The sequence below is a fragment of the Taeniopygia guttata genome, chromosome 2 (genome assembly GCF_048771995.1).
Source record: "Taeniopygia guttata chromosome 2, bTaeGut7.mat, whole genome shotgun sequence".
NCBI classification, from domain to species: Eukaryota; Metazoa; Chordata; class Aves; order Passeriformes; family Estrildidae; genus Taeniopygia; species Taeniopygia guttata.
The window spans coordinates 7776018-7801885 of NC_133026.1; the positions used below are offsets into that span (position 1 = coordinate 7776018).

Below are 25868 nucleotides of genomic sequence, written 5' to 3' on the forward strand. Positions count from 1 at the left end.
AAGCAGCAGCTATAGTTTGACAACATTTAAAGGCGATATTTTATTTTAAAAGAGCTTGTTGTGGTAATTTTTAATTATGAATCTGGTCTCTGTGAAAGACAGCCTATCTTTTCCAGTCTCAAATCCACCATGAACAAATTCCCTCATCTGCTGTTTTCAACAAGACAGACGAAACAGAATTTTCAAAGGCTTCAGACAAGGTTGATTCAAAAACATTTCCATACTCCCATTTGCTTTTCTGTCCCACCTGGGGGAGTCTGTCTAAGGCAGGAGGCGAGCTCTTCATGGTCACCTTTCACTGAATAAACCAAAGCTGCAAATACCTGAACCCTCAGCAGCTGGGAGGTTTTCCTGCCAGTGAATCTCAACAATATTTCTGTCAGAAGCAGCAATATCTCTGTCAGATGTACCATCGTGCTGTCCTGTGTTGGTATCAGTAATTATTTCAGGCTAATTAATATTTGATATCTGCAGTGGCACAGAGAGAGGGAAGTTTGCCACACAACTCTCAGGGGATCCGTGGGTTTTCCAAACTCTATTACAGTTGTGCAAACGCTGCCTTCTCAGGTGTCCTCAGTCGTGCCTTCAGCAGCAGGGCCCTTCTGTGCCAAATCTTCTCTGCTGCACACGCTTACAGAATTAAAAGTTTTTACTCTAGGAGGATGGATACCCACTCTAATTGAGCAAACATGTCATCAAATGGTGAGAGTGTTTGTTCTTGACTGCTCAGCAGTCAACGCTCCACCAATTTCTGTCCCATTGTTTGTTTAGAATAGAAGTTTTTGGACACAGTTACAGGCCAGTGGAGAAATAATTATGGACAAGTTTAATCCTAGAGTTTTCTTTTGAGGGAGAAACCACAGAAATTAATTTCACATTGCTAAATTTCAGGGCCAATTTTGGGCTAACACAGGGGAAGAAAACAGGCCAAACCTATTCTTTATTTGATCCGGGGGAGCCTCATGGTTCATTTGAAATCCTGACAAAGTTCCAGCAGGAACTGAATTCCTTTATGCAGCCCTAATGGTTCTTTGCTTTTGACAGCAATTCTGCTTTGGAACAGCTTGATTTAATGAGAAAAAAAATAGTTTAAACAAGAAGTTAGAGGGGGTTAGGAACTCAAAGAAATATACTGTAGGTACATTTTGGTTTGTTAGGATCCTTGAGCCATGGGCCATGGGCTCTTATTTAAAATTAAAGGTCTGCCATTGTAACTTAGTAGAAACTGATGGGAAAAAATAGTGGAATGAAAAGAAACATCCCAAATCTGCATACTTTGTTTTCCATTCTTAATAAAAGGGAAACGATAGGCACTGAGTGTCAGCAATGAGGAATGGCTGAATGGGGGCTGCTTGTGTCTATTATCCATGAAAAATATGTTTGCACCCCTAACATGCAAAGAGTGGGTGCTCTCCTGCTCATCAGGTATTCTTGGAGTGGGATCATCTCAACATTGAAGGAACTTGGTCTAGTAGAAAGTGTTCCTGCCCATAGCAGAGAGATTGGAACTGGATGATCTTCCAAGCCAAACCATTCTATGATTTATCTCTGTCAGCCACTGTGGTGACTTAGGACCTGCAGCTTTCTCATGGGCCAAAACCACATTGGATACCAGATTTTTGGCTCTACTGCTCCCTGTTTTTGTGGATGTTTCCAGGGGGAAACCTGTGCTTCTGAAATGATGGTCGGGGAGCATTCATAAAACACAACATGATGTGTTTGCCTGAGATGGGAAGCAAAGCTCAGCACAGCCTGCAGTCCTCCATGCCCACGTTCCAGTTCTGCTGCTGCCTGCTCCCTGCATAGCAATGGTTTTGGTAAAACTGCACCAAACCCCAATTTCTTATCCAGTCTCCATTCTCTCCACTCCAGGGACTGTTTAGTCTGATCATTGCAACAAAACTTGAAATGCATTAAAAACAGAGTCTGCTGACTTCAGCTGCTTTAACTGCTTTCCTATTAAAAACAATGGATTAAACCCTTGCTGTTTTCCTAATAATGCAGATAAATTGAATTAGAACTAAACCTGAAGCCTCCTGAATTGAGCTGGGAGATGTCAACAGAAATTGCACAAACATGACTGAGTGCAAAATTGTTTTTCAGTCTAAGTTGGACAGCCTTGCTTATGTAGCAAAGGCCAATAAACTATATTCTGCATTTATTCACAGGCATAGATACACATCAGTAAACTGCAAAGCAAATCCACAGTTCCAGGAAAGACCAGAGGAGCATCCAAACTCAGATATAATTGGCCTGTCATGCAAAAGTACATAGGTGTATTATGTATCAGTATCAGCTATCAGCAGTCTTCCTCTGTAAATATTTTCTTTAGTAAATGAGATTTTAATCAAGCAGGGATGGAAAAAATAAAAAAAGCCTCAAGGCAAAACACTATGTTACAAAAATAAACAATTTTTCTTAGCTTGCATAAGGTTTGATTTCTCATTCTGCTTCCTTTTCTGAGTGTATAGGTGAGCTAACTTCAACAAACTGGTAGAGGTTAGTGTCCTAATAAGATTCATAAAATGTCTTAAAAATAAATTGCAATTTGTTTTTGAATGAAGCCTTCATAAAATAATGTACAAGGTCTCCTACATAGTCAAAATCAGATAGACAGCATTAAAATAATCACAGTTTTCCTTCTTGCACTTGTATGGGAATCTGTCTTAGTGGAAAATGGGGTAACTTTGCTTTACAATGAATGAAATTAATACCGGTATCAAAATTATTTTAAAAAAATAAAATCTAACAAATAATTAGATTCCTTGCAACATAAAGAGGCTTCAGAATTATATTAAAGATGAGTTACTGCTTTTTATCATAAATTTGCTTCCTGAGGTTTATGGGACAATGAACATCCTGGCTTGTGCTGGATTGTAATAAGTATAGGTGGTTATTTAAAATGTTATGGAAAGAAATATATTAGAAGTAGCATACAAAATGAGAAAGCAACAGTAATTTAAAAAGCATCAGAAGGCAAAACTAGAAAGAATTTAATTCTGCTGTCTCTACAGAAACTTATGAAGCAGTCTATAATCTATTTCTTCTGATTTCCAGTACTTTTTATTTTTTTTAATTTTTAATCACTGAAATAGTAAAAAATACATCTATATATTTAGTGCCCTCTTCTGGAAAAACAGCTCTTACTATGCAGGGCACCCAATGAAGTTCTTGTACTCAGAAATGTAAATCTGACGTAAAAGTTCTCCTCTTTAGCCAAGTTACATCCTAAATCCAAGGAGTGTGTGGCTCTCTGTGTTTACCCTGAACAAGTGCCTTTTATCTCTTTAACTGCCTGCAGAACTCTGCTTTTACCAGCTTGATGTTAAAACCAATAATTAATATTCCTCCTTGGGCAGCTAATGACCCAGATTTGAAGAGGGAATCTTCTATTCCTTTTTTCTCTATTGTCTGATCACAAGAAGCTCTTTCTTGAAAAGGCAAAGGAATCACAGGGCTTTACTCATGTCTTTAAATGCTTGAATCCTCATATCTCTGTGTGCAGAGTGGTGCTGTTGATGGCAGGGCTGTGGAGGGTTCTGCAGCAGGCAAGGAGCAGGGCAGGTTCTGTGCTGCTTCCTGTCCCCTTTGCTCTCCCCCTGCTTTCCAAAGAGATGCTCCTCATCATCACAGACCATTTACCCCATGGAAGTTGCCCACAGCATCACAAAGACAACACAGGAAATGTCTTCCTGCCTTCTGTGTGATTTCGGTTTGTTTTCTTCCTGTCAGAATATAGAATTGTCTCTTCCAGTGAATTAGATCTGTGTGTACATTGAGATACAGCTCTGAGTCTTCTGATCTCATATGGAACTGGAAAATTAATCTTTCACTGAACAGGGAGAGAATTTTTGACCAAGGTTCCTAGCATACATCTGAATATTTTTCATTTCTTTCACATCCACTTCACTGCTTTTAAACTTTTGCTCTCCAATGCTTTCTGACAGACTCATCTTTCTTGTTTCAGATTCTTTTCTTTAAGTCTTCTAAAAGTGCCCTGAGCCTAGGACCCACTTTAAAAATTTCAATGCCAGTGCTGACTTCTTTGTAGCAGTCCCATTCTCAGCTGCTACAGTAGAAAAAGCAATTTTTACATGTTAAGAGTAAATTTTAATAGAAAGAACATATGCTGTGGTTCTGTAGTTTTTAATTCCCACCTCTAAAGCGAATTATTTAAAAATGAATAAATTAATTAGATATACTAAGCATTCAGCACTTTTTCATGGCTTGGTTTTCACATAATTGCTATAAAGCTTTACCATTTGCATTGTAAACTTCACAAAAAAAGAGCCTTTTAGAATATTTCCACGGTCAGTGTCCACACAGCTCAAGAAATGTTTGTTTGGAAGAAAGCATTATCTAATGTTTCATTAAAAGCTGTATTAAGCATTGTTTTCTCATGCTGTCCTTCATCCCTCAGACTTGCAGCTCCAAAGACAATGAAGGTGAGAGTCAGTCGAGTGAATTTGGATGTGAACCCTCTAAACTCTCATCTCCACCAGCTAGCCCAGGCTGCCTCTATAAACAGGATAATTCAAGGTGTAATTCTAAGGCTAAAATAAACATCAAAGGCTGCTGAGAGGAATCATAATCCACACAAGCTTTTGGCACCATTGTCTGGGAAAAGGGAGTTGCTGCATGAGTCTGTAGGTGCAAAAAGGGGAAACGCTTGTAAAGAATGACTGGAGAGGGCAGTGGCAGGGACATCCCTCAAGGCAGACAGCTGCAAAGAGAGGCACTCCAAGTTACAAAGTGCAAGAGCCTGGGAAAGTATTTTGGGGAAGGATGTCTGTAAATCAGATAACTCCAGGCTTCTGTCCGAATTGGCTTTGGGCCACTGAGGCAGGGAAGTGAACTGGATGGACTTTGTGTTTGGCCCAATACAGTGATAATTATGATCCCAAATATTCCTGAGAATCATGGTTGTGTGTTTCTGTAGTGTGTTTGTATGGACCTGAAGGTGTTCTGTGTTTCCTGCATTTGAGGTAATTGCTATCTCCTTCTAAAACTTTTATTTAGCCTCAGGCTACTCCTGTACTCGTAACACATCATGTTCGTTCATCTTTTCCTTCTGTTCCTTAGATATATTGTTTGGTGTGTTAGAACCACAACTATGTGCTAGATAATTTCATTCTCATTTCCAAGTTTCTGACTAGAGGGCGGGAGGGGAAACCTGAGAGTTCATATCTGTGAAGTGAATATTGATAAATATTCAATATTCAATATTAAAACGATCAGTGAAAGAATGAGCTCATTATTGATAACCTTCATTCATAATTCTTTGTAACATCACTGCAGCTACCTCCCAACAACCTGAGCATCAACAAGTGCACAAAGGCTGGTGCAAAACTCCTACAGAGTGCTTTGCAGCTCCCATTTTATTTACCAGTTAAAAATGTAGCTGTCGTCCTTTAAGCCAGTGACTGCAAGGGCTTTGAGGTGCCAGCGAAGTGCTGTGAGGGACAGGTGGCTCGGGAGCAAAAGGAGCCTTTTGTAATTGCTTGGCAGGGCAGAGCTGAATTAGAGTGCAGCAGCAGTTGGCAGATTGGATTAACGCTCTCCGAGGGGCGAGAGCTGGCACAGGAGCTGCCTGTTAATACCTGTGGCCTGACTCGCTTCTGGAGCTGCATTTGCAACAAAAAGAGCATCCACTCCACCCCGCTGCTGTCACAAAGTCATACATCCTCAAACTGGCCTCAAAATTCCCTTTTTGGCCTAGTCAGCAGTATAAGGCTCTCAAAAGTGTAATTTGAAAAGTGATCTTTTAACAAAGGATTATTATCATGGAACAGCTGTGATAGATAATCAGTTTGTGGAAGGTGAATTGGCAGCATTCTCTTACAGCACGCCACTCCATCCATTACTGTGGTGGATGTTGCCATCACACTTTATTTACTGTTGTCTTGCAACTTGAGATGAGATTATTTGCCAAGGAATAACTCCTTGGCTTTGATGTTTCAGAGACCTTCGGTTTGGTGCTTGGAAAATCAGTTTCTAACCCCAGCCCAGCCTCTGTATGTTTGTGGGAGAGATTTACATATTAACTGTGTGTGCTGCCTGTGGTGCATGACCCCGCCACAATCAGCTTCAGCTTGGTTAAAAATGCTTCCAAAATTCAAGTCCCCGTGGCAGGAATGTGCTGTCCCTCCCTGATGTCACCTTGATGTGAGATTGTTCTCCAAGGAAACCTCTCTGGTGTGGGTGGCAGGGCATTCACAGCTCTGCATGGCTGGAGAGCTGTCCTGGTTGTCCTTTAAACAAGGACAATGATTTAATTTTCAGTCCTAAGAGATTAAATGGTTAAAAAGTTTGCAAAATAGAGACATGTCCTGGTGATCCACTGCCTTTTGTGTTACTGCCTCCTTCCAAATCAAATGCTAAAGTTTCTTCCTGGCTCTGGAGACACTGTTGCTGATTTCCTAAATGGAAATGAGTGGAATGCCTGGAGCAGCTCCTGGTGCTCACTGATGTGACTGAGATGAGCCCAGACCTGCTGGCTCCCTCTGAGGCACTGACAGGTTAGTGCTGGCTGTGTCACCCCACCCAGGCACAGCTACACTGCTGGGTTGGGGTCCTTCCCTCCTGTTTGCAAGAAAAAGCTTTGCTTCCCTTAACAACTCTAATCCATGCAATCCCCAAGCCTATATCTTCCTCCTACTGCACAAATGTTAAATTCCTCTGGAATATAGAGACAATTATAGCACAGACAACCAGTTGCCAAATTCTCTGTATGTTGGTTGATTCAGAGACCCCTTCTCATCACTTTTCTTCCTCAAACCCATTCCCCCCCATCTCTGCCCTCCCCTGATCTCCCCAGCCTGTCCTGGAGTGTCCCAGCAGTGCCAGAGTGCCCTTTCTGTGGCTGTGAGCACATCACACACGTGGCTGATCAGCTGGATACAGCACAGCAGGCAAGAGCATCCCAAGTCAGGTGTTTGATGGCAGCTGTGGGTTCTTGGCTGCCAGCTGAAGCAATGCTCAGGAAATGCTCGTTGATAGCATTTCATTATGGATTTTCTAATTTATTGGAAGCACGAAGAGAAATGGGCAGAGCTCCTTAGAGGGCTGTACAAGCAGGTTGACACACAGCATGAGACTCTACTGGAGGTGCATTTCTGGAGAAGTGATAAAGTATAAAGGGATAATTCAATGCAGGGCCAAAAAAGAATATGCTGTCTCAGAAGAAAGCAAAGTAGGTCAGTATCACAATGAATCTGAAAGGTGAGACTGTTGAAGACACCTCAAATTATACACCTTTATTGATTTGTTTTGTTCTTGCAAGCATTCAAGACTCAGTGAGTGCAGGGTACAAAATGCCAGTATGGATTTTGGTAGTTTTTCTTTTTTTATTGCAGTGACACAAAAAGAAAAGATAGCATGATGTTTCTCAGAGAATCTAATTCCAAGCTGGTTACTATGGAGTGCCTATTATCAATAAAATAAAATCCTTTGCAAAAATAGTTGGGCTGAAGAGAACACTGCTGACCATTCTGTCTCCACTGAGGGGAAAAAATGAAAAGACCATTAACCAACCATGCCTCAGCCAGAGGTAACCCCTTGTGCTCTAAATCACAAATAGAGGGGAGAATAAAAGTACTAAAGTTGAACAAAACATTGCACAGAAGTTTGTGGTCAAGTACAGGAATGGATTTTTCATCCCTTTGGAGGGCCAGTTCAACATGTCATGGCAAAGAAAGGATTTCTTCTCAATAGAACAGAAAGGTTCAGTGAAACCAATGGTATCATAAAGAATTTTGATGAAGGCAAATGATGTTGACACATCAAGTGAAAATTCAGTTTTTCATGATGATGTTCATAAAAGATACAGAATATTCTGCAAATAGGTACAGTGATCTGCTTTAATCCTACACATACTACCATAACAGATAATGGCAGTGAGGTATTTTTAGTAAAAAAATAATCTTTTTCTCTCCTGAGAGATCTGTATGAACACAGTTACCCTTGAAGTGAACATCAGCCTTGCTTTTTGGTGGCTGACCAATAGAAGAATCTATATCACAGTGTGGTATCTTTTACACACATATTTTGTCCATGTAGGAGAAGAAAACACAACCTCTGGCTAATGTTTGCTTGGTATTTTCTTCTTTAACTTGTTTTCCCCTCCCTTTCATGCCATTGTGAGAAAACAAGGTACAAAATACATGAGCTATTTGCCAATGCATAGCAGCAGCCTCCCTGCATTCTACTTTATTCCCTTTTCCCTTTTAATCTGTCAGCTTCAGAGCCTGGTTAAATATCACAGGTACTAAAGGCCAAATGGCAAATCATCTTTTACCTGCATATTTTGCATCACAGTGTTAGTTACTGTTTAAGGGCGCCAGGACCATTTTGAAAGGTGGAATATTTAATGATGTCAAATGCTTGGGATTATTCAATTGGCTTGACATTCATATGTGCATTTGGGGATTTGTCTGCTCATAGCATAAGTAGGAAAATGGGCTGTATAATCTATTTCCAGCAAATGTCTTTTTAGAGACTCTTTGTGGGAAACCCTTCAAATGGATCTGGCAGTTCCTGTTTCACCAGCCACTTGTGATATATTTTTACTGTCTTACTGCACAGTGTAAAAGAAGATACATTCTCAAGACAGCAAGGCTCTGTTAAGAATCCTGGGGGAATTTATTATTTGTTGATAAACTTTATTGTTACAGAATAAAAAATTAATCATTTCACCCAGATAAATTTTGGGTGCTCTATGATTAATTACACTAAAATATATTCTTGCTATTTTCAGGCCTTAGGAAACTGTTGTACATTTTTCTTTCTGATGACTATTTGGTGTATTCATTTTTATTTGGGAACACTGGGATGCATTTTGGATAAAATGTGTGATTCTTGAAAAAGAAAGACACTAAACACTGAAAATTTTGTATTTAGCCTTGCAAGCTGCAAACAGCTTGCACTTCTGCTCTGCCCTGTACTGGTCCCTTGTGAGCCCTAGGTTTTATGGGATTTTTTTGGTGAGTTTTCTGGGTAATTCTTTAATGTAAATAACACTGCTGTACGAAGGGCCAGGGACTCTATGGAGCCATTTGGAAAATGGATGCAAAGCATGCTTTATTCCTGTATTTATCAAGTAAGTAACAATCATGAGCAACCAGTCCACTTGGGCTTAATCTCAGATGCATGAGCTGTTTTATACACCAGGTGGTAAGACCCTAAATCAGCTATTTTGGTAGAAAAGCCTGCTGGAAGATGAGTGGATTGGGCTGATTTGGGGAGCCTTCGTCCAAGGGCTTTTTCCCCCTTTCTTTGTTTGTAACCCTCCTTGAAATTAAGTGCCTCTTTGTATTGATTCAGCACCTTGTCATGCAAACATTAAAGAAAGCCTTCCTTAATGCTGATTATTGCTGGTGCTGGCCTGGCATCAGCCCACAAAGTGAGACAGAAACCAACAGACAGGAGATGGAAGTGTAACTAAACTCTTTCTTTTTTTTCTGTTGCTTGGGACAAACCCTCAGCAGGTAGTGCAATCTTTCATACCAGCCATAAGGTGCTGAAAACTTATTTCATAAATTTCTTGGATATATGTCACATATTTCTGCAGTTACTCTGGGCCGAAAACAAGAGCTGTGGGTTCTAATTTAATGTATATGAAGAGTTGTAATGAATAAATGAGTCCAAATCCACTCTATGCTTAAATAACAGATAGTTTTTGTTTGAGTAAGCCCTGCTGGACAGGGAATTGTATCCTTACAGCACTAAACCAAGTGCTTCCAAGGAGACATTGCCATTCACACCACACTTTGCTCTGTAGTGACAGAGCACAGAAATTGCTTATTCCATTTTGTCTCTGTACCTTGTTGGAACCACAATTTCCCTGTTCCTTTGGAATTTGGTGGCCTGAGAGAGGCACATGTCCTTTTCTGCTGCTCCATGTGCTGCAGTGTTTCCATTTCTGTTCTCATCTGACCAGGTCCAGGTTTCTTCTGTTGGTTGCATAAAAAGAGGTCAGTAGCTTCACAACAAGGTGTTGTCACATATAATTAGCCCTGCATTCTTCTGAATTTTAGAGAGATAATTGCCTTCCCAAGACTCCAGTGGAACAGATAGATCTGTCTCTCAGTCCCTTTATGATTTCAGTGTAAAAATGCACCTGTTGCAGAGCATAATTTAGATTGAAAGTAAACAAGATCTGTGCTGTGACCTGGGATGAGAAGCCCAGTGGGAGAGTGTTTCTGGCCCAATGGTTTTGTCATAATGACTTTCACAGCACTTGCTGGGGACAGCTGGCATGGGAGCTTCTGTACCCTGATTGTGGTGATACCCAGAGCCCTTCAGAGCACTCCCAAACCTGTTCTGACTCATATTGGTGGGATGGTTTGAAACACAGAGTCTACAGAGCACAACAATTGCCAATATTCTGCTACCCCAAATATGCCTCTCTGCTGAAAGGGGGTATAATGCTAAAAATAAGGGCTGACAGCATCAAATCAGCCAATGGCTTTTACCACACCCTTTGACAAAAAAGGGGAACACAGAGTTTATAGAGCTATTTCTGTTGGCCAGGCCTCAGCAGCAGACAGGATTAATGAAGTGAGTACTGACTTTTAAGTACTCTCCATTTGCTGAGGCTTAGTTTGGATTTTGGAAGAATGCTCATGTTTTCCCTGCACTTTTCCCTTCTGTGGGGTTTTCCTACTGCTAAGTGAATAGTCAAGTTCATCTTGATCCCAGCAGAAATTTAGTAGGTATATTAAGCAAGCACAGTCATTCTCTCAAAATGTTCAGTTAACTTCATTTAGTTTGCATATCTAAGAGGAAAGCTACCATTTAATTTCTCAGAAAGATATAAAGTGATTTTTCTCTTGGATTTGTGTCAGCTTAGTACCATTGCTGGCAGAGTATTTTCCAAATAGGTTTGAAATAGTTGGGATGAGAGGATTTTGTGCTTGTGTCCTTAACAACTGTGATATTAATAATAAATGTCTGATCCTGAAATCTTTGCTCATACAAGTAGTTCTTTTTTATGTAACCAAACCTACACATTGTAGGGATTTATTTGAGAAAATTTTGCTCCTTTGAGTGAACTCTGCCAGCTAGCAAGCCTTTGAAGTCTGTATACCATAGCACAGTTGATGTGAGATATTTTAGAGTCTGGCCAAAGATCCAAGATGATGACAAATGACATTCAGAAAATAAAATAGCTCTTTGGATGTCCTGCGATTTTTGTTTTCCTCAGCCCTCAGCTCTCTCAGCAAAGAGAATGTTTTGCCTCAGTCTCGATTAATACCTCTAAGAGAGCTCTGAACTTTCCAGCAGGGCTGTAGGACTCTGTACCACATGCAAGGACATCAGCAGGTGGCCTGTTCTAAACTCCCCTGGCTGTCTCTTTTCCCTCCAGCCTGCCGCATTTTTTGATTTTCTACTGAAGGCATCTGTTCATACTTATTTTGTTGGGCTTATTTCTCTGTCATCTGACAACACAGCATGGCTTAGAACCATGAACAATCATCCCAGCCTCAGATCAGAATTTATATATCTACATCATTTTCTCCAGCCCAGTGCCAGGATATTGGAAGACAAAAATGTCTCAGTATTTAATACCAATGTATTACCAGTTTTTTTCAGATCTGTAGGCAGATTCAGTCTTCCAGTGCTTTATCTTTAAGGAATTGTATCAGTTTTAGGACTTCATCAAAGCTGGAATAAACTCTAAGGCTGCATGCATCAGCCAGGTCTCAGGTATCAACATCAGAAGATTCAAGAGCTCTTTGGTATGATTGAGTGAGGATGAGAAAATGGTAATTTATTTGACATCATCTGACACAGGTGGATCTAAAAAGGACACTTGTACTAAAATAAATGTTGGCTTGTGAGGAATTCACTTGCATTCCAAGACCTTTCCTGATACCAGCACACCAGAGAATCACCTTGTGTGAAGAGTCCTCATGGATCTGAGTGCCTGAAAGGAGATAGGATTTGGGGATGTGACCTCATGATGTCCTTGTAATGCAGGGAGTGAATTGCACAGGCAAGAAGGAAATCACATCAATCCAGCATCAGTTTCTGCATTTCCTAGGTAGAAATTCACTGCCTTCACCTCTGTGCCTGTTTTTCAGGGAGCTCATGCAGCAGTGTAAGGATTCAGTGTTTGGTTTCAAACTGTGACAGAGTTTGGTGTGGTATTTACAGGATGTTGTGCCTTGTGTTTATTGGTGTGCTTTGTGTTTATCTGCCTCTTCACTGGGCCCAGAAGCTGCAGAGCTGTCCTAGACACCACCCTGCAGGTTTGCCCTCCAGAGTGGCAGGGACTGAGTCGTGCTTGCTTGTGATACCAATGATGTGCTTGGCATGGCCCCTGCTGGGGCTGGCAGCACCATCCAGGACAGCTCATGTTTTTTTAGCATAAGCATAAAAAAAAAATACTTGTGCAAAAACACAGTAGCCTAGGAAAAAATAATTTCAATACAACTTGCTTGGTGAAGCAAGTGTTCAAGAAATTTCTCCTTTGTTCTCTGGGACAGGATGTTTTCTGAGAGCTGCTGGACAGCAAAAATGGTTTAAAGATTTAAGTAGAAGCCAAATGAAATAATTGCTAGGAGATTTATTTATTTATTTGCATATAGTAACATGATAGAATTTCAAAAAGTGACACCCTGTATAAATTTGTATAAAATTATTCATATTTAAACCTTTCACACTGATGTCCTGACTCCTGATCACTGTAAGGGACTGCTGTCACCAGTGGAAAATCACCACCTCTTAAATCACTGGCGTTGACTCTGCTGTTATTATTTACTACTTAGAAAATAAGTAATAAACTGTCCCCTGTGAGATGAGCTGCTGTGCAAACTGCCCAGCTCCTCCCCAAGGTCCACAGAGCACAGATTGATATAAAGATGCAACTTAGCAGGTCATACAAACACGAGGTCAACTTTATGCCTTGACTCAATATAGTTTTATCTCCTGACTGACAGAGGCTCTGCTATCACCCAGCACTGCTCCCTGTTTTATTTATGTGGAAATAAAGCAAAAAAAAAAAAACAAAACCCATGCCTTGTGTCTGGTTATAATGATGGAGAATGTCTCCAGCTGACCAAGGTGTCCTCATTAATGTCTGTTCTATATTTAGCCTTTGCAGAGCCCCCAGTTTAATCAAAGACCTGGTAGCCATGGCAATGACACCGAGCATCTGGGTGTGTGAGATCTGCCAAACACCCTCACAAAGTGCAGGATGGAAAACACACAACAGCTTTAAGTGCATTAATGCACTGTTCTTTTCTGCTACACGTTTTGAAGTGTTTAGGAGAGCTTCTCAGCCACAAATGCTAGACTGTTTTTTGCAAAAAATGAACACAGGTGACAGTTACTAATCTCCTTTTTTTTGTTGTTGTTGTCTTTTTCTTAATTTTGTTTTGCAGGTGTATCAGCATTCATATACAGCATATTATGTCCTCAGCAAAATACCTCATGGGTAAGCAATTTTTCAATGTCTTCATTTAAAAACCCAGCCATTAAGAATCCTGCAAAACAATGTGTATTGTGACAAATGGTTGCCTGTGACAGCCCTTTGCAGTGGCCTGGCTTTCAGCTGCAGCATCCACTGAGCTGTGTGCTGTGCAGAAGATGACGAAGTCTGGAAACAGAAGTACTCAGCTTCCCCATAGAGTCAGACTACATGAATTTCATATTCCAGATTTCAGGGTTTTTGTCTAGAATATAGATGTGCTGGTGTCTGGCTGAGAGCCATGGTTGGCCACTCAGCAGAGCACTGGAGAGGAGAAGGCTCTGGGGAGATCTTATTGCAGCCTCCCAGTGCCTGAAGGGGGCCTGAAGAGAGCTGGAGAGGACTTTCTACAAGGACATGGAGTGTTAGGACAAGATTCAAACTGAAAAAGGGCAGGTTTAGACTGAATATTTGGAATAATTTCTTTCCTCTGAGTGTTACGCAGCCTGGTGGTACAAGATGCCCAGAGGAGTCGTGGCTGCCCCATCCCTGGGAGTGTTCAAAGTAAGGTTGGATGGGGCTCAGAGCCACTTGGTCTGGTGAAAAGGGTTAAAGTGTTCCTGCCCAGAGCAGGGGCGGGGGGTGGAACTGTATGATTTTAAGGTCCCTTCCAATACAAACCATTCAATAATTCTATGATTCTTTATTCTTTAGCTTTGATTAGTTGCAATTTGTTTCCAAGTATGGTTGGAACATGGAAATTAGGAGATTTCTCACCATCAACCCTGTTAAAGCTGTAGTGTCCCTGTGACACACTCCAGACTTCTTCAGTCTCTTCCCTTCCACAATCTGCTTTGCTTTCTGCTTTACTTTTTTTTTCTTTTCTTTTCTTTTCTTTTTTTTTTTTTTTTTTTTTTTTTGTAGGGTGGGTAGGGTGTTTGTGTGTGTGTGTTTGATTGTTTTTGTTTTGGTTTGGTTTTGTTTTGGTATGTTTCAGTTTGTTTTGTTTGGTTATGTTTTGTTTTCTGTCAGTTGTTTGGTAGGTTGGTTGGTCGGGCTGTTTTTTTTCTGGGAATTTACTCAGTATGCTTAGTTTTTGAGAACTACATCTCTCTGGCAATGTATCTGAGTAGTAGCTTGTGGGCTGAAAGTGTTCAGCAACAGGATGAAGACACAGCATGAGCACATAAGCTTTGTGTCTGCAGCAAACCTGGCTAAGAGCAAAAAAGGCTTGACTGACAGCGCAGTTCTATTCCAGACAAAACAAAGGTGGAAAAAAATCGAACTATCATGCATAACACATATTAGAAATGCTAAAAAAATAGCAATACAGTGGTCCAAGAAGCTTTCTGCTACTGGATGATCTTTCTTTGTCCCTGACAACCATCTCCTTATTCCCCCCAGCTCCAATTCTACCACCCAGCTGTGGCTCCCCTTGCTCTCTGTGTTTGGTTGGGCAGTGGTGCAGGAAACTGAAGGGTTGGATATGTCAGAGGAGAAGTTTCCAGCATAAAGGGCAAATCTGGAAAGTGAGAGCACACCAGAGGGCACACAGGTGTGTCAGGCATTGGTGTCCCCACAGCATGATGTGGTGCTGGTGCATCAGGAGCTGAAGAAGGGCTGGAAGGATCATCGAATCTCATCTTGGTAAAGGTGTGGTTTGTAGAGTTTAGGCTTTTAGGCATTGTAAACTATATTGTTCAGTGGATATTTCATTGACCTTCCAGGTGGTGATGGTGCATGTGAGTGGTGGAAAGGGCAGCACACTGCCATTTCAATGGAACATGGGCATTTGTCCTTACTGTGGAGCTCTGTGTACATTTTAGTGTGGTGCATGAACAAAGAGGACAGGGCTATGAGGTGAACAGGGAGTGTGATGCAACAGGAGGTGAAATACAGCTGCTGAAAATCAGCTATTTAATATTTAACACAGGAATATTGCTGTGATGGATATGTGTGGATGAGGGTTGTGGAGGGCAGGACACAGCTCACTGCCACAGCACAAGGTTTAGTTCAGTTTGACAATCCAGCTTCTTTGGTGATGATTGAATTTGCCATCCACGAGCAGCCACTCTTGTCCTCCACCTGTCAATAACAGGAGTGACAAAATTCTGCACTGACCAACGACCCCTTTGCCATCTTTACAAACTGTTTTCAGTTTTTCCTCTTCTGCAAGCAGGCACAGCTCTCCCCCCTGTTGGTGTGTGCCCATGGCCCTCGGCATCTCTCAGCTCAGTGGCCAAGGCAGTGACTGCTGGGCAGCAAACTCAGTCCCCTGCACAGTGTCCCTGCTGCCCAGCAGACATCACTCCTGGAAACAGGCTGTGACAGTGTCCCTGGGCCCCCTCTCTCTGTCCTGTTCCCCATCCTCAGCTATGATGTGGAAGGCCAGGCAATTTCGGATTTGCACCAACTCGTGCCCTTGCTACTCCCCTGCTGAGGCTAACTAATAAGGAAGCCAATTAGCCTAATCTCTGGCATCACTTTTTAAATAGCATGCCATTAATCTGCCTGCATAAATTGGTTTTTAAAGGGAATTTTCTAATTATTTTTGCCACGTTCTGCATGCTCTCCAGTCAAAAGGCGCTCATACCAATGTTTTCCAGATTTCATTTCAAGCTTTCAGTAAGTTTGACAAACCAATTTGGGAATGTCATCAGTACCTATGTTCCCAAATGGTATTTTACACAGGACTGCAACATTTTTCCACAAGAGCTGTTGCCAAAGCAAACTCCTCACACTGGGTCTGTATAGGACAACTAATAGATGCCACTGACACAGACTCAAAGGATCTGATTAAAAAATTAAAACAAGCCCGAGGGAGAAGAAAGAGATCACAGAGATTTAGTACCTCCCTTTTGTGATTTCAGCTTTCTCACAGCCTCTTGGTAAATTGGGGGGTAAAACTGCATTCCCGTTTTCCTGGCCGGGGAGGGTGTAGGGGTTTTTATTCCATTCCTCTTTCTCCTCCTGCTGCTGGTGCCGGCTGCCACCTGGCGGAACCATCCCCGGGATGAGCATCCCCGCCCTGTCCCCTGAACGCTGCTGCTTCTCAGACATCGCTGCTGAGGATGCTTGCAGCTGTCTCCGTTATAAATATCTTTGCACGGCTCTTCTCATAACCCCACAGCTGCACTTGCAGCATTGCAGTTGCCAACTGCTTGTAATTTATAGGTACCGGGACAGCACCTGCAGGTCCAGACGTGGAACAGAGAGCAGCTCTCCTGCAGGCTGCTGGGGAAATGTGGAACTCCAGTGCCATATGCATTATGGGAAATGTAGAACTCAAATACCTTATGCATAAAACATTCCTGATTTTTGTTTTTCCTAATTTTGGAAAATAAAAATGTAGGCGACAACCTGCTTACGAAAAGTAGGCACTGAAAATTGTTTTCTTCTTTTGTGGGTCCAGTATGAATTATCTTAGTCATTCACAGTCATTTCACTGAAATAAGGGGGAAAAAATTACTTCAGTTTTTTTTGGTCAGGCTGGGACTGAGCAGAGTGTTTCCCTAACCCAGTTGCAGGATTTCCCTTGCCAGAGTTAAGGTGCTTTCACACCAGTGTGTGATGCAGGACCACTGGTGTGATCTGGCATTGCAGGTCCTAAGCAAGAGCTAATTTTGGGTAGGATATCCAAGGGGATATTTAATCTTTTTTAATCTTTTGCTGTGGCCAGCAGAAATGTTACATTTTTTAAAGTCGTGTTTGCATTCCCCCAAATAAAGCCCAGCATAAAACTTATTTTCAGATCTCCCAGCACCCACCCAGTTCTGCATGAACTGAATTTCCCTCTGGACACAGCCACGTGTCAGGGATTAATGCTGACCCCTTGAAGGAGCTCTTAGCACATCCAGCCGGGACATGTCAGTGGAGCTTCCAAATGTTCTTGCCAGGATCAGGGAGAAAATCAGCAGTTATTCCCACTCCTCATTGATTTTGCATTTGAGAAGGAGGGAGTTGTGCACAGTCACTCCTAAGCAGAATCCCCATTTCTTACTGGAATGATGTGTTGTACTCAGAGGAACATGGCAAGCACAAACAGGGGAGCTCTTGGAGCTGAGTTCAGCTCTACCTGCCTGCACTGCCAGGGTTTTACAGGTCTGTAAAATCCTGCACGAGTGCCCCATGCTGAGCCCCAGGAACTTCAAGAGAAGTTCCAGGAGTGGAGTGAGTGCACAAAATGTGCTGGAGATCCACAGAAGTGATAACAGGGAGAGGAACTGAGCTGGTGCTTCACTGTGAGTAAATTTTCAAAGTGCTGTCTATAGATCTCTGTGCAGAGCTCTCACTGTTCTTCCTACCTCTTTTTTTCTTTTTTTTTTTTCCCCACAAACCACTGGCAGGAAAGAAATAGACTTTAAAGTTAATTAGCAAAAACTGTATCAGTTTTGTATGTATCCTATTGTATATTTTGAAAGCCAAGAAGTTTACCCTGGCACATGTTCCCATTTCCATGTTAACAGTAAAAAGAAATTGTGATTCATTATTTAAAATCATAGATAAAAAAACTTCAGGGAACTGAATTTACTTCAGAAACCTGCCCATTTGATCAAGCCTGCTCTGTTTTATTTCCATCTGTTAAACATCATCTCTGTAGCACTAAAAACATTCTGTGCCTCAGTGTCCCCATCTGCAAAGAAAGAAGAGAAATTGTACCTACCCAATGGAGGCAAAATGGGATTATTGTTATACAGTCTGCTGCACAGTTTCACTCTAACATTTATAAACTTGTACTAGTGTCCACATTTTATTTTAAGAGGAAAAAGTACAGTATTTAATAAAACCCGTTTTCAGCTAATTAAATTTTACTTAGAGCAGATGTATATTTTCCCCCAAGAATGATCTGTAGAGGTTGAAATAAAATCTTTATGAAAAGGTAGGTAAAACCAAATGAAAATGTGAAATTTGTTAAATAAGTACAAAAATGTATTCTGCAGTTCATGAAGAACCTGCTATTTCTACTCCTTTTCTCTCCTCCCTCTCTAACAATTATCATTCTATAGATTTTATCACATTTTGAGATAGCTTATATAGTTAATTAAGGCACTTCTGCATAGTGTGGTGGCTTTTATGCCAGACTATAAATAAGAACATCCTCATGATGGATTTTCAGTTGCATTTTGACAACAGAAAACTTGGAATGGTTACATTTGGTAGCTTGGTCATGGAGCTTGACCTTACATCCTCTGATATGGACAGGAATTTTTCATCTGAGCTTGTTGGCATTTGGCTCAAGCCCTGGTGGAGCTGTTTGGCTTCTTGCTTTTTATAATCTTCTGAATTAAACACTCTGTAAATCACTGGGATAGTGGTTAAATCACATACCAGCTTACTGCTTATGAATACATTTTGGGCCTCTTTGAAAAGAAAGAACCAGCATTTCATTAAGCAAAGCTGCTATTTGAGCATCACTCAGTTCCAAGCTGTGGTTGAAAGCAGCACAGCCTGGAAGGCAGTTCAGGAAGGACTCTTGGCTGTGCTGGTGGGAGGAAATCCACTTCAGCAGCTCAACACCACATCATTTCCCCAGGGGATTTGCCACTTGCTCACCATGCTGGTCACTGCACAGCTTTTTTTTTTTTTTTTTTTTTTTCAATTAATGTGAAATGTTCCTTTCTTGTGTAGGCAAAGCAATTCCTACCACACACTTTTTTTCTTCCAGAATCAGTTGTGATGTGGGTGGACAGCTTAGAAACCATGTGTAGTGATAATAATAAGGAATGGTCCCCTGAGGGGAGGATTTGATATTAAGAATTAGAGTAATGACTAAAAAAAAAAAAAAAAAAATCACCTTGGGTAATTAATAGTTAGACATAAATGTTAGCACTTTAGCAGAGAAAAGCCCAGCAACCAACCTCCTTATGTTACAGAAAAGGTCAATAGCTTATGGCTCATCAAAAAAGAAAAAAAAAATGGAAAAAAGGTTCAAAGCAAACTCTCCCATTCTGATATTTTGAGAGAGCACCCTCTGAAATGGAGGCAGGGTTTCTATTAAAGTCTAAATTGTGCATAAATGTGCTTTACTGGTGACAAACATGTCTGCACTTGGAAATGTTTTCATGCCTCAGGATGAATGAACCCACTCTGACCCCATGCTGTGGTCAGACTCCAAACCACAGTCTCTTATGTCAGCCCCAAAAATCAGCTCCTTGGCATGGGTATTCCTCCTCTTTCATACTCAGTAAAGTTGAGTCAGTACAGAGTTTTGACAGAAAAGGGAAAAAAAGGTGGATGAAAGAGAATTTATAAAGTGATGCTGCATAGCACTAACTACAGCCTGCACAACTGCTGCTTCCATGCATCACCTTCCCAGGAATAAAATCGTAGGTGCATTTTCATAGTGGAAATCAGGAATTGTTGTTTGCATTTTTGCCCTAATGTTCAAGGTCCTGGATGGAGTTTCCATGAGGATACAAAGAAGAAACACAGGTTTCCCCAGGGAGCTTTTTTTGCTCTACTGCTGTGGGATTGCAGAGCCACCCTACAGGGTGAGCCTGGATTATTCTTTGCTGTGGTTAGGTTATAAACTTTCAGCCCATTAAACTCTCAGTGCACTGCTTTTTGATTACACAGCACAAAGAATGTGCATCCTACAAAAAGCAGACTTGATTTGTTTGTGGACATGTGAAAAAAAAAGAAAAAAAGTCAGTTTTGGGGACCCAAACCCGTAAGATTATGGGCATTTCCTCGCTGTTGTGGGGTTTAATGGGTCCTGGGCTCAGGTCACATGGTGAGAGCTATATAGGGTCCTGTGCCAGCCACTGAGGACTGTACAGTGCCCCACCTGTGAGAAATATGTAGCAAATCCATGCCACAGCTCTTGTGCACCCCAGCCGTGTCCTGGGGCTCCCTGCCTCTGCTACTTGGTGCTGTGACCCCTCCACAGGTAATCATTAATCAAATTTAGTAGTTTAAAAATGCCTTGTTATCTCAAAATGGGCATCCTGAACCCCTATGGAGCTCAAAACATATGGAGAACAAGGGTATGGGGATATTTTGGAAATCAAGAGAGGACCTCTGGGTGGAAAATGGAGGTTGCAGTCAGAATTTTCCTTGGCACAGTGACCACTGAGAAAGTCTCTTTATGGCAAAGGTGTAAAATACCTGGCTGATAGCCCAGACTGTGTCACTACAGCCCTGATTGATGCCTCTTCACCCCTTACCCTCACATTTACTGAATGCTCCACTAGAAATTTGAGGAGATAAGGCTGGAATAGAAAAGGTTGCTTTCCCATCTCACACGAGAGAAGGAGATAAGAGGGATGAAGGGACCTTCCACATGCAGAGCCCTGAGGACAGATGTTAAAACCCCTCTCAAATGCAAGTATTCCCTCTTGTCTGGGTACTTCAGGTTTCTGCATCTCTGTTATGGGGCAGAAGTGCAGAGCTAGAGTGCTGGTTTTGTGCTCTGAATGAGGAGAGTGTTTTGCCACACACTTTCAAATCATACCTGAAAACCAGGCCAGTTGTGATGGTATTTAAAAGTGTTCACATCACTGTTGATAAAAAAAATGGAAATAACGGCACAAATAAATGCATGCCTTGTTAATTTTAAGTGACAATGACACAGTCTCTGGGGAGATGTGGTTTAGGAAGGTGTTTCACTTCCTGAGAATTTCCACACAAGCCTCCAAGGTCTCCTGACATGAGAAGAAATAAGATTTGCACAAGGACTTAGTTTTCAAAAAGAAAACAGAGACTACTGAGTCATTCTAGTTTGGTTTGAAACCAAGTAGCACAGGCTGTTAAATTATTTTAGAGCACAAGCCCAAGAATCAATGTCTTGCCCAATTAGAAGTGTGACCCAGCAGTCAGTGAAGTCTCACTGTAACGAGGCACTTCTGCTGTCTCTGGTGCTAGGAAATCATTTCTGTGGCTCATTTTGTGTACTAATAATCCCATATTGCTCTCTGCAGGCATCTCAGCACGGTGCCATATTTTTATTAGGGTTTGAAAGTCAGACAAGGTCAGCTGGATGGAAAATGCTCAGGTTTCATCACAAACATCCGTTCCTGTAGATTGACACTCAACCCAGGCTCATCCAGAAGATCTTCCCAGTTCATTCTTAAACTCAGTGGTTCTTGAGCTGTTTCTCTTCAACCTACATTTCCCCCCCCCCCCCCATATTTTGAATAGCTGATCTTTGGCTAGCTGCAATTCTGACTAGTCTTCTTTACAGCATTCAAATATTTAGATTTTCATTTATTTCATGTCTCTGTTGTAGATAAATACTAATGAAACCCTGGTACATCCAGGGTTTAACTCATGTCTTGCACAGTGCTGAGGTCAGTGGTGACTGAGAAAGATCTACAGAGTAAAAGAAAATTACATGAGTAAGAGAAAATTGCTTTTAAGTGGTTGCATTTATTACCTGAGTGCTATCACCTCTCATTGTCTCTTTAGGAGACAAAATATTACTCTTGTAACAAAAGTTCCATTTAAAAATACAGTAAAAATTCATTCTGTCTTCTCTGATTTAGGGGGGGTCACATGAGAAACATGATAATGCCATCATTTTTAAAGTCATGTTACCAGTATCCAAGGTCCATTTCCACCGTTTCCTTACTCGGGGAAATGCAGAGTTTTTGATCAATGTTTTGCAGCTGCTTCACTGCAACCCAGGGCTCTGTACCAGTCTCTGATGCACTTTTAAATCTTTTTTTTTTTATACTAGAAGGGCAGGTCTGTGCCATCATTTTATACCATTACCAATGGAAGTTGGTGGCTCCTTTTCTGACAAGTGATTGATTTTTGTGTCGTTGTCCATGGGGGATTGGAACAAAATTATTTTTAAAGTCCTCTCCAATGCAAACCATTCTATGATTCTATGATTTTAAGGTGATACTGGTAAAGTGCAAGGTTTTGAAGGCTCAGAATCAAATATTACATTCATGGGGGATTACAGACACAGGTAAACTATATTAAAAAAAGACCTCTGGGCTCATATTGTTGGCCTAAATCCAAAAGAATTGTCAAATTAGAGACAAATGTTTTATATTCCTTTCCTTTTAGCTTTTATACACTAAATCCATGAAAGTTGTTCATTTTGGAAAAAATGGTTGGTGACCACTGATGTTTTTAAGAGCAGGTGAATGAATTGATATGCATCTGAAGTTAAAATTAGTAAGTTCAAAATGCTTTCAGCACCTTCTACTTTTGATTGTTGAAAAAGTACTTTTGTAAAGAAAATATGTGTGTGTGTGTGTGTGTGTGTGTGTGTGTGTGTGTGTGAGAATTAAATATTTAATAGTGGATGAGCCTAGATGAATGGAAGAGCCTTTCCCATCTAATTAAGCATTTTTATGAGAATTCCAGGAGGGTTCTTTTAGTTGCATCTTCTAACAGTATGATTTCTTGATTATCTGTTCTGGCAAGACTTTATTCCCATTTGTATGATATTTTATTTTATCTCACTGTGAGTCTCAGCAGGGCTCTGTATCTCCCGGGGAAAAATTTTCTTAATGGCACCTGTCTTGTCTTCTCTTCTCCTTGGTGAATTTTGAAGTAAACAAGTCATTTAATTGTGTCAAGTCATTAAAAACAACTCATTAAAATTGTGTGTGTGCTACTCAAGGAAATGCATTCCTGCCTCTTAGAAATCTTTCTCTCTTCCTCCATGTCTTTACCTATCTTTCTTTGTAGATTTATTAATTAACCTGTATGTTTTACATCCTTTTATTTGCTTTTGCACATTTCCTCCAGTTTGCTTTTTTTCCTCCACATCATACATCAAAAACTCTTAAATATTAAGAAGTTTCCATTTTTTTGTTGCCTTTCTTAATTTGTTCTTTTATTTTATTCTCTATATTCTTTCCCTGTTTCTAAGGAAGATATCTGTCTTAGCTGCTGTATGATTTTATGTTATTAGAGGTAGATGTGAAGACACTGAGTTCTGGTTCTGAGACAGATAGTTTAGATAGATAGTTTTTTATACTTAACTATAAAAAATGCTTAAAGTACCGTGAGTTGATGTCCCTAAGACTGTTGTCTTTCAAAATATTCAGTCCTGGCTTGATGAAGATAACAAGAGGAGATATTTCTGCCTTCCCCACCTGTTTTTGTAGCTGTCTCTATTTCTACAACTTTTATAACTACTGACATTTAGGATACAGATTACACAGTAAATGTTTTCCAAAATGATGACATAGTGAAGTGAGGAGGCTCAAATTTTCCCCTGTAAAACACATATGCATAGTTTATATAATTTCTTTAGAGGATGGACATATCAGAGCAGCTTGTGGTGAAAATTGTTGCATTTTTGTTCACAGTGGCAGCATATTCAAATAATTTCCATACCAATCCTGTTGTTCTCTATTTGAAATTAAAATTAAGTTATGGAAACAGACCTTAGAGCAACAGCTTATGCCATATTCCAGAATCTGTCTGCTTTTATCAGTTTCAGACATTTTCAATCTGGCATTGTAAAATATTCTTCTTGAAGCAAAGGGAGCCACTCCCTCAATTACAGTGGAAAATTCCTGGGTATTTTTAAGTTGCTTTTGAAGAACTTTATATAGAATGGTTAATCATATTTATGCTCAGAAGGAGAACCAGTTCACAAAGTCTCTGAGGTAAATTTGCCTTCTTTAGGAGAAAATGTCAGATGAGGGAACACAAAGATATAAAAATTGCAGCAAAAACCAGGACAAATACTTTCAAACAAGTTCCACATTAATCACAGTAATTTTTAAAGTCAAATGCAGGTAAAACATGATTGATTAGTTTGTTTCTTTCTACAACTTTCTCTGAGCTCAGTTGCAAGCAAAGATGACTTGGCAGTCAGCACTCTGCTTGCACTCAGGAACTTTCCTTGTTTGGAAATTTTGAGGAGAGACTTTCTGGCAAAAAAATCTTCACTTAAATGAGCAAATTTCTCAATTTATTACTTCAGTGATGTTTTTTGAACATGGTGCTGAAGTCACTCCTGTGTCTGGAGCAATTTAACAGCCTCTGGTCCAGACAATGTCATTTTAATGTGGAAGAGTTTATGTAGCACCTGCTCCATCTTTTGTCTAGTCTAAAATGTATTATTCCCTTCTTTCTCAGCTGAAAGATCAATCATTTTAAAAGTGGAAGGAATAATGGCAACAGTTTAATAAGGCCTTGCCATTTCTTTGGCTGAAAATAAGGATTAAAGTTATTTTTTGTGAAGAAATAGTGAAAATATTGTGAGGATTTAGTGAACCTATTTCTTCATCCAAACCAGGAGCCAGACATGTACAGACTGCCTTCAGAATTGCCCATTTCCAAGCCAGCATCCTGCACAAATGAGCTCACAAGGGGCAGGCTCAAATCCAAACAAGCCCTAATTATGAGGGTCTGTTAGGAGCACTGGCTCTTTGGAGAGGATGAGATGACCCCTAATATTGATTGATTTTGGGAAAAAAAGTACAGAGAAATTTTTAAGCAGGCTGTTTTGGAGGAGAAGGAAGGATGTAGCTGTGGAGAACTACAGCTTAACAGGAATAAGATACTTCCCAGAAGAAATTGAGTGGCATGGGATCCCATTTATGCAACTGTAAAATAGAAGAGTGCTCCTGAGATACAGGTGTGCATTTGCCCTGACTCCTCTACAGGAATTTAACAAAGGAGAGTGAAATGCCCAGAATAGCATGAGAAAATTGGACATGTGGTTGATAAATGCTCTCCAAAAGGGTTTTTCAGTTTGAGGATCACTGAGAGGATTCTCAAAGAGAGCATCAGAGAGTTGTGGCCATCCTGCCCAGAGCAGCTGTGTAGACAACTCTCCCTCCTCCTTCTCTCTCTAGCTGATATAATAGCCCAGAGAAGTTAACTTATAGTTAGTTAGGACACAATTTTCCCAGAGACTACCCTATCCCTGGAAGTGTTCAAGGCCAGGCTGGATGGGGCTTGAAGAAACCTAGTACAGTGGGAAGCATCCCTGCCCATGGCAGGGGGCTTGGAGTGAGATGATCTTTAAGGTCCTTTCCAACCCAAAGATATCTGTGAGTCTTTGATAATGGATTTGTATCTATGAGTCTTTGATAATGGGTTTGGAATGGGTTGCCTGGAGCTTCCAGAGCAGGAGCCCATGCATATTCCACCATGGACCATGCACCAAATGCAGCCCAAGCACGTGTGTGGGAATTTGATCTTTCACAGTGAGGTTCACAAGTGGGTGAGCTCCATCCCCACGCCACCTTTGGGCTTGCTGACAGTGCAGGTTCCCCTGGCCTCTGCTGGTGCAGCCCAGCTCCAGGTAACTCCTCTGAAGCCTGAGAGATCAGGCTTGGCCAGGAGAATCCTCTCAACCCCCTTGCACATGGGACTGAAGTTTGCTGCAGGTGGGTCAGTGAGTGCGGCTACTTCAGGGAAGAAGATTCTCCTCAAAAGATGAGAAACAAGCCAAAATATGCCTAGATGAATATGTCCACCACTCAGGGGCATTTCTGAGGGAAAACTGGGATCTTGGTCTGCTTTCATAGCCTCTGGT

The 25868-nt window shown here is 41.0% G+C and overlaps 1 protein-coding gene across 5 annotated transcripts in view; it reads left to right on the top strand.

Moving 5' to 3' along the window:
• Window positions 1-25868, top strand: part of DPP6 (dipeptidyl peptidase like 6) — a 545428-nt gene that overhangs the window by 417400 nt on the left and 102160 nt on the right. For all 5 annotated transcript variants that reach the window (XM_030264257.4, XM_030264258.4, XM_002189663.7 and 2 more), the window contains exon 6: window positions 13386-13438. In XM_030264257.4, the coding sequence (XP_030120117.3) occupies window positions 13386-13438 (53 nt within the window). The remainder of the gene's footprint in view (window positions 1-13385; window positions 13439-25868) is intronic.